Source organism: Physeter macrocephalus, chromosome 13 (assembly GCF_002837175.3).
Source record: "Physeter macrocephalus isolate SW-GA chromosome 13, ASM283717v5, whole genome shotgun sequence".
NCBI classification, from domain to species: Eukaryota; Metazoa; Chordata; class Mammalia; order Artiodactyla; family Physeteridae; genus Physeter; species Physeter macrocephalus.
The window spans coordinates 25,262,020-25,271,913 of NC_041226.1; the positions used below are offsets into that span (position 1 = coordinate 25,262,020).

At 37.1% G+C, this 9,894-nt stretch overlaps 1 protein-coding gene across 5 annotated transcripts in view; it reads right to left on the reverse strand.

The window, feature by feature from the left end:
- Window positions 1-207: 207 nt before the first annotated feature.
- AKAP11 (A-kinase anchoring protein 11) overlaps window positions 208-9,894 on the reverse strand; it is a 47,914-nt gene continuing 38,227 nt past the window's right edge. For all 5 annotated transcript variants that reach the window (XM_024125841.3, XM_024125840.3, XM_055089332.1 and 2 more), the window contains one exon: window positions 208-2,327. In XM_024125841.3, coding sequence (XP_023981609.1) covers window positions 2,187-2,327 — 141 coding nt within the window. In that variant the 3' untranslated portion in view covers window positions 208-2,186. The remainder of the gene's footprint in view (window positions 2,328-9,894) is intronic.

Consider the following 9,894-nt stretch of genomic DNA (forward strand, 5'->3'; position numbering starts at 1 on the left):
GATCTACGTCTTTGGAAAAATCACAAAGTGCCTTTAAACAAAGTTTAGACTGTTCTTGATTAAAAGATACTGTTATATAAACTCCAATGTTTTCTCTCTATATACGGAAGCTTAACTCCCGTTTCTTTTCACATCTGCCAACACTTAATATTTTTCTCTACACCCCTGCACTGAACTGATAGAAGTGTGGAGTTCCACTGTGATTAGTACTATGCATGCTAGTGTCTAAGGACTGGTCTGTCAGTCCGCAGTGGCTGAATAAGGGAATTCTGAATCCATCACAGCTCCAGATAATGCAAAGAAAACAAAGATACGAGGAAAATCTTACCATAAGCGAAATAAACAAACATTTCCAAGTACAGAAAGTTTTACAGAACTAATACATTGTCACTTTAGCTTAAAAGAAATTCAGAACTCAGTTTTGCTGTTAATAAAACCCGTACATACATCGAAGTCAACAAACACAACTTGATAGTTATACACTTGTAAAAATTAAATCTAAGCTTAATAATCAATCAATCTATGTTATAACAACCTGGTTCCTAACATTAAAAAACCCAGTCCAGTGCTGCTGCTTATCAAGTTCTGAGAAGCTAAAGACAGAATCAATTCTGGTTATATACATTTCCTGCATTTCTCCACCTTAAAAAAGTACCTGAAGAAACTTCAGGAAAATTTATTTTTAAGGCCTGCTCTATTTCTTTACCTTAAATTGAGAAAAACCAAAGCTTACACAGTGTAACCTTGAAATATTTAAATAGATTTTGGTATTTTTCTTAAAAGGCAATAAAATAATTTCTCTACTGTAATTATAATTCAAATTAATATAAGTGCCCTTATTCCTTGTCCCCTGGTGGGTGCTATGTCGTCTATACTTTGTGCAGCTTCGAGAACAGTCAGTGCTCAAGAAAAAAAGAAAATGTAACAGAGCAAAACCAAAGCCTCCAACAAAAAATGATTTACTCTAGGGTTACAAAATCTGCTAATGGAAGAACCAAAAATTCACACACACGTACCCTCACATACAAAACACAATCCTGGTCCACTATTCAAGTCAACTCGCAGTTACCAAAGACAAGTAGTAGAAAATGCACAGCCCAGAAAGACCATATCACAGGACTTTACAAAACAGTGCAGATACACTTTACTGGGGAAGGGATTCAGGGGAGGGTCCCATTTTTTTCTAGAAAAAGCTTATCTTTGCTAAAGTGGGGTGTTTTTTTTCCAAAATCCCAACAGTGAAAATAATTATTGGGCTTCTCTAAATGCATTTCCAAATTAACATTAAGTTTTAAAATGTCAACATGTTTTGCACCTTTATTTTCATTTATAGGATAAGCTGGGGACCCAAAAGAGTGAAAAAGAAATAAAAATTCTTACTGCACAATCTTTACAGACATTTTATTTTAAAGCACCTTTTTAATGGTAACAGTGGGTTTCTAACAAGAAAAGAGTAAAAGAGGGCACCGACCACTAGCAAGGTAAAATTCTCCTTCACACACACACACACACACACACACACACACACACACACACTGGCTTTCATGCCACAACAACTGGTAACATTAGCAAATAATGTCATTTGATGAAAGGCTGGAGAAACTACCACTTATGATATTTATAGAAACCTAAACTACTCATGTTTCTAAGAAATTCAATAACTTGGGGGATTCAAAAAGCTACCAATAGCTGAACTATGAAAATAAAATTGACCCTTAAAAATAGGACAAAAGATGTCAGAAAAAAAATTAGCCTCGATGCTATTTTTTGATGTGAGATTTGTTATTAATAGGATACCATTTGCTTACAAAGGAGCAAAATATAACTCCCTATCCCTGTCACCCACCCTCAGCCACCTCAGTGCAATTTCTAGCAGCACTATTTGGATGCAAAAAGAATGCTGTCAGTCAATGTCCCTGAAAGCCTTCAAATCCACGTTCTTAGGGTCTTAACACACTGCACATGTGTAGAGAAGAACAAACGAAGATAATATTTGAGAGATTACAAAAGTCTGAACTATATATACCATGTGATGACACAACGCACTTAAAAAGCTGTATCTACCTTCCTCACAATTCACTTTAAATGGTAATATTCACTATTTAAATTTTACCCTATGCATCTTTATCTGTTGAAGCCTTCCTCTCTCAAAACAAATAATAAAATACACTGGTTTGGAGTTTGTTCTATGCATTTTCCAAGAGCCAATCAAACAGGGACTCGGATCTTTCGTCGCTGGACGCCTTCTCTATTGCCTCACAGTATTTAAGCACAGCCTGCAGGAGGTCTCCCACTTTCCAGCTTTTTTCTTGTAATCGTTTTGAAAGCTAGTAAGAAAGAAAGGTTAAGTCAAACATCAGATAAAACTAAGAATCCTGGTGTTTGCAGTAAAATACTGTTTCCCAGTTGGAACAAGGTCTCCTACCCTAAACCACCACTCTTCACACAAATTAAACATTTTTCCTTCCTGGATTTTATAAGTACTCTCCTCCACGGAATGACACTTTGGGATTGCTGGAGCCAGATTCCCACAAACCTCACCCAGCAGATATACGCCCTCTGTGTGGGCGTATAGAGGCTACATTTCTACAGGAAATTCTTAACCTAACTAAATACATCTGCCATACCCTCAATTAAGAACGTAAAATAATAAAGACAATGTCAAGTTTAATAAAAGGATGTGGATTTTCCTTGCACAATATATAGTGTGTTTTTTTCCCTGGAATACGCACTCTAGCCTCAACGGAAACATGGCTTTCTAAGTTAAGAAATGTTAATTAAAAAAAAAAAAAAAAAAAAAAAAAACCAAAAAAGTAAATAAATATTAAATATTGTGGCGATCATTTGGCAATATATACCAATATCGAATCATTATGTTGTACACCTGAAACTAATATGATGTTATATATCAATTATAGCCCAATTTTTTTTAAAAGTAAATAAATGCACATTTAAATAAACTATCACCACCAATCAGAACATGTCTTCACTCATTTTTTTTCTACTTAGTTTTGTAAAAACTAATTTTTTGTAATATAAATATGCTTACCCTTTTTAAAAATAGCTTTACTGCAATATAATTCACATACCATACAATCACCCATTTAAAATATACCAGTCAATCGTTTTCATTATATTCACAGAGTTGAATGCAACATCATCACAATCAATATTAGGACACTTTTATCACACCAAAAAAACCCCCTACCTGTTAATCATCACTCCCCACTCCTCCAAACCCCCGCAACTCTAGACAATCAGTAATCTACTTTCAGTCGATAGACTTGCCTACTTTGGCCATTTCATTTTAATGGAATCATAAAATTTATGGTCTTCTGTGAACTGGCTTCTTTCATTTAGCATAATGATTTCAAGTTTCCTCCATGGTACAGCATGCCTCTACTTCATTCCTTTTTATTGACAGATAATATTCCACTGCATGGATATTCCACATTTTATTCATCCATCCATCAGTTAATGGACATTTAGGATATTTCCACTTTTGGCCTATTATAACATTGCCATGGACATACGTTTTCATTCCTCTTGGGTATATACCTGGGAGTAGAATTGCTGGGTCATATGATAACGCTGTGTTTAACTTTTTGAGGAACTGCAAGAATGTTTTCTTAGGTTACGTGGGGATGAGGTTCCCTTACCCCAGCACCATTACACTCAGCTCTGCCTAAGGACTTCCTTAGCCCTCAGTTTATCCAAGACTAAATGACTTGAAAATGTTTGCCTCCCTAAGGTCAGTTCTAATATTTTCCCTACCCATTCTTTCTCCTTGACAATTCACGTCCTGAGCATCCGTTTCTGTCTTATTTTCTCCTTCTGCCTCAAAACAGAAATCTATACTGGAAAAATCCAAGAAGTATAAACAAAGACAACAAAATACAAAAAAAAAGTTTTTACATAATATCTTTTTCACATACTTCTTTCAACAGTATCTTTGTAAATTCTGAACCAGGAATCAAGAGTAACTTGATTATTCCTTTTTTGTTATTATTGATCATCTTACATTGGTTATTCTTTGGACTACTCTATATTACATAGTAAGATTAAACCAAAGTTCTAATAAGGAAAATTCTTGGACAAAAATCTTAAGACTGTAAACTAAAAATCTTGACTGATAAGGTAGTTGGGGACTTCCCTGGTGGCACACTGATTAAGAATCCACCTGCCAATGCAGGGGACATGGGTTCGATCCCCGGTCTGGGAAGATCCCACACGCCGCGGAACAACTAAGCCCATGCGCCACAACTACTGAGCCTGTGCTCTAGAGCCCATGAGCCACAACTACTGAGCCCATGCGCCACAACTACTGATGCCCACGCACCTAGAGCCCGAGCTCCGCAACAAGAAGCCTGCGCACCACAACGAAGAGTAGCGCCCGCTTGCTGCAACTAGAGAAAGCCCGTGCGCAGCAACAAAGACCCAACACAGCCAAAAATAAATAAATAAATAAATTTATATTAAAAAAATAAGGTACTTGGCACACAGTAAGTTATCAATAAAACTATCCCATTAGTGCAACTAACCTGAATGTTCTATTATTAGAACCCTATTAAATGCTCAAAGTGAACTATTGTCCCTTATTAAATGTTTGAACGTTTATTGGCTTTTGCTTATGCCAGCTTCTCATACTAATGAAAGTGGATTAACAGAAAAGACACACTAATTACTAGGCACAATTATGAAGCAATTAAATACAAAGAATAAATCTATCTTTTCATATGAATACATGAAATGCTTATTTTTTTAAAAAAATTATTTTCTTATTAGTCATCAATTTTATACACATCAGTGTACACACGTCAATCCCAACCTCCCAATTCATCCCACCACCACCCCCAACCCCCACCGCTTTCCCCGCTTGGTGTCCATACGTTTGTTCTCTACATCTGTGTCCCAATTTCTGCTCTGCAAACCGCTTCATCTGTACCATTTTCTAGGTTCCACATATATACGTTAATACACGATATTTTTCTCTTTCTGGCTTACTTCACTCCGTATGACAGTCTCTAGATCCATCCACGTCACTACAAATGACCCAATTTCGTTCCTTTTCATGGCTGGGTAATATTCCATTCTATATATGCACCACATCTTCTTTATCCATTTGTCTGTCGCTGCGCATTTAGGTTGCCTCCATGACCTGGCTATTGTAAATAGTGCTGCAATGAACACTGGGGTGCACGTGTCTTCCTGAATTATGGTTTTCTCTGGGTATATGCCCAGTAGTGGGATTGCTGGGTCATAGGGTAATACTATTTTTAGTTCTTTAAGGAACCTCCATACTGTTCTCCATAGTGGCTGTATCAATTTACATTCCCACCAACAGTGCAAGAGGGTTCCCCTTTCTCCACACCCTCTCCAGCATTTGTTGTTTGTAGATTTTCTGATGATGCCCATTCTAACTGGTGTGAGGCGATACCTCATTGTAGTTTTGATTTGCATTTCTCTAATAATTAGTGATGCTGAGCAGCTTTTCATGTGCTTCTTGGCCATCTGTAGGTCTGCTTTGGAGAAATGTCTATTTAGGTCTTCTGCCCATTTTTGGATTGGGTTGTTTGTTTTTTTAATATTGAGCTGCATGAGCTGTTTATATATTTTGGAGATTAATCCTTTGTCCACTGATTCGTTTGCAAATATTTTCTCCCATGCTGAGGGTTGTCTTTTGGTCTTGTTTATGGTTTCCTTTGCTGTGCAAAAGCTTTTAAGGTTCACTAGGTCCCATGTGTTTGTTTTTATTTCCATTACTCTAGGAGGTGGAACAGAAAAGATCTTGCTGTGATTTATGTCAAAGAGTGTTCTTCCTATGTTTTCCTCTAAGAGTTTGATAGGGTCCGGTCTTACATTTAGGTCTCTAATCCATTTAGAGGTTATTTTTGTGTATGGTGTTAGGGAGTGTTCTAATTTCATTCTTTTACATGGAGCCGTCCAGTTTTCCCAGCACCACTTATTGAAGAGACTGTCTTTTCTCCATTGTGCATCCTTGCCTCCTTCGTCATAGATTAGTTGACCATAGGTGTGTGGGTTTATCTCTGGGTTTTCTATCCTGTTCCATTGATCTGTATTTCTGTTTTGGGGCCAGTACTATATTGTCTTGATTACTGTAGCTTTGTAGTACAGTCTGAAGTCCAGGAGCCTGATTCCTCCAGCTCCGTTTTTTCCCCTCAAGACTGCTTTGGCTATTCGGGGTCTTTTGTGTCTCCATACATATTTTAAGATTTGTTGTTCAAGTTCTGTAAAAAATACCATTGGTAATTTGACAGGGATTGCATTGAATCTGTAGATTGCTTTGGGTAGTACAGCCATTTTCAAAATATTGACTCTTCCAATCCAAGAACATGGTATCTCTCTCCATCTGTTGGTATCATTTTTCTTTCATCAGTGTCTTATAGTTTTCTGCATACAGGTCTTTTGTCTCCCTAGGTAGGTTTATTCCTAGGTATTTTATTCTTTTTGTTGCAATGGTAAATGAGAGTAGTTCCTTAATTTCTCTTTCAGATTTTTTATCATTAGTGTATAGGAATGCAAGAGATTTCTGTGCATTAATTTTGTATCTTGCAACTTTACCAAATTCATTGATTAGCTCTAATAGTTTTCTGGTGGCACGTTTAGGATTCTCTATGTATAGTGTCATATCGTCTGCAAACAGTGACAGTTTTACTTCTTCATTTCCAATTTGTATTCCTTTTATTTTTCTTCCCTGATTACCGTGGCTAGGACTTCCAAAACTATGTTGAATAAGAGTGGTGAAAGTGGACATCCTTGTCTTGTTCCTGATCTTAGAGGAAATGCTTTCGGTTTTTCACCATTGAGAACGTTTGCTGTGGGTTTGTCGTATATGGCCTTTATTATGTTGAAATAGGTTCCCTCTATGCCCACTTTCTGGAGAGTTTTTATCATAAATGGGTGTTGAATTTGGTCAAAAGCTTTTCCTGCATCTAAATTGAGATGATGATATGGTTTTTCTTCAATGTGTTAATATGGTGTATCACATTGATTGATTTGCATATATTGAAGAATCCTTGCATCCTTGGGATAAATCCCACTTGATCATGGTGTATGATCCTTTTAATGTGTTGTTGGATCCTGTTTGCTAATATTTTGTTGAGGATTTTTACATGTATATTCATCAATGATATTGGTTTGCAATTTTATTTTTTTGTAGTATCTGTGTCTGGTTTGGGTATCAGGGTGATGGTGGCCTCATAGAATGAGTTTGGGAATTTTCCTTCCTCTGCAATTTTTGCAAGGAGTTTGAGAAGGATGGGTGTTAGCTCTTCTCTAAATGTTTGACAGAATTCACCTGTGAAGCCATCAGGTCCTGCACTATTGTTTGTTGGAAGATTTTTAATCACAGTTTCAATTTCATTACTTGTGATTGGTCTATTCGTATTTTCTATTTCTTCCTGGTTCAGTCTTAGAAGGTTATACCTTTCTAAGAATTTGTCCATTTCTTCCAGGTTGTCCATGTTATTCGCATAGAGTTGCTTGTAGTAGTCTCTTAGGATGCTCTGTATTTCTGCGGTGTCTGTTGTAACTTCTTTTTCGTTTCTAATTTTATTGATTTGAGTTCTCTCCCTTTTTCTTGATGAGTCTGGCTAATGGCTAATCAATTTTGTTTATCTTCTCAAAGAACCAGCTTTTAGTTTTATTGATCTTTGCTATTGTTTTCTTTGTTTCTATTTCATTTATTTCTGCTCTGATCTTTATGATTTCTTTCCTTCTGCTAACTTTGGGTTTTGTCTGTTCTTCTTTCTCTAGTTCCTTTAGGTGAAACGTTAGATTGTTTTTTTTTGAGATTTTTCTTGTTTTGTGTAGTAGGCTTGCATAGCTATAAACTTCCCTCTTAGAACTGCTTTTGCTGCATCCCATAGGCTTTAGATCTTCATGTTTCATTGTCATTTGTCTCCAGGGATTTTCTGATTTCCTCTTTGATTTCTTCAGTGATTTCTTGGTTATTTAGTAACATGCTGTTTAGCCTCCATTGTCATTTGTCTCCAGGTATTTTCTGATTTCCTCTTTGATTTCTTCAGTGATTTCTTGGTTATTTAGTAACATGCTGTTTAGCCTCCATGTGTTTGTGTTATTTACGTTTTTTTTCCCTGTAATTGATTTCTAATCTCATAGCCTTGTGGTCAGAAAAGATGCTTGATATGATTTCAATTTTCTTAAATTTACTGAGGCTTGATTTGTGACCCAAGATGTGATCTATCATGGAGAATGTTCCGTGCGCACTTGAGAAAGAAGTGTAATCTGCTGTTTTGGGATGGAATGTCCTATAAATATCAATTAAATCTATCTGGTCTATTGTGTCATTTAAAGCTTGTGTTTCCTTATTTTTTTTTTTTTTTCCTGGCAGTATGCGGGCCTCTCACTGTTGTTGCCTCTCCCGTTGCGGAGCACAGGCTCCAGACGCACAGGCTCAGCGGCCATGGCTCACGGGCCTAGCCGTTCCACAGCACGAACCCGTGTCCCCTGCATCGGCAGGCAGACTGTCAACCACTGCGCCACCAGGGAAGCCCTTGTGTTTCCTTATCAATTTTCTGTTTGGATGATCTGACCACTGGTGTAAGTGAGGTGTTAAAGTCCCCCACTATTATTGTGTTACTGTCGTGTTACTGTGTTACTTTGTTACTGTCACTCTTTTAGAGCTGTTAGCAGTGGCCTTATGTATTGAAGTGGCCCTATGTTGGGTGCATATATATTTATAATTGTTATATCTTCTTCTTGGATTGATCCCTTGATCATTATGTACTGTCCTTCCTTGTCTCTTGTAACATTCTTTACTTTAAAGTCTATTTTATCTGATATGAGAATTGCTACTCCAGCTTTCTTTTGATTTCCATTTGCATGGAATATCTTTTTCCATCCCCGCACTTTCAGTCTGTATGTGTCCCTAGGTCTGAAGTGGGTCTCTTGTAGACAGCATATATATGGTCTTGTTTTTGTATCCATTCAGCGAGCCTGTGTCTTTTGGTTGGAGCATTTAATCCATTCACGTTTAAGGTAATTATCGATATGTATGTTCCTATGACCATTTTCTTAATTGTTTTGGGTTCGTTTTTGTAGGTCCTTTTCTTCTCTTGTGTTTCCCACTTAGAGAAATTCCTTTAGCGTTTGTTGTAGAGCTGGTTTCGTGGTGCTGAACTCTCTTAGCTTTTGCTTGTTTGTAAAGCTTTTGATTTCTCCTTCGAATCTGAATGAGATCCTTGCTGGGTAGAGTAATCTTGGTTGTAGGTTCTTCCCTTTCATCACTAAGTATATCATGCCACTCCCTTCTGGCTTGTTAGTTTCTGCTGAGAAATCAGCTGTTAAGCTTATGGGAGTTCCCTTGTATATTACTTGTGGTTTTTCCCTTGCTGCTTTCAGTAATTTTTCTTTGTCTTTAATTTTTGCCAATTTGATGACTATGTGTCTTGGTATGTTTCTCCTTGGGTTTATCCTGTAGGGGATTCTCTGTGTTTCCTGGACTTGGGTGGCTATTTCCTTTCCCATGTTAGGGAAGTTTTCGACTATAATCTCTTCAAATATTTTCTCAGGCCCTTTCTCTCTCTTCTCCTTCTGGGACCCCTATAAACGTGAATGCTGTTACATTTAATGTTGTCCCAGAGGTCTCTTAGGCTGTCTTCATTTCTTTTCATTCTTTTATCTTTATTCTGTTCCGCAGCAGTGAATTCCACCATTCTGTCTTCCAGGTCACTTACCTGTTCTTCTGCCTCAGTTATTCTGCTACTGATTCCTTCTAGCGCTAGTTTTCATTTCAGTTATTGTATTGTTCATCTCTGTTTGTTTGTTCTTTAATTCTTCTGGATCTTTTTTAAACATTTCTTACATCTTCTCGATCTTTGCCTCCATTCTTTTTCCGAGGTCCTGGATCAT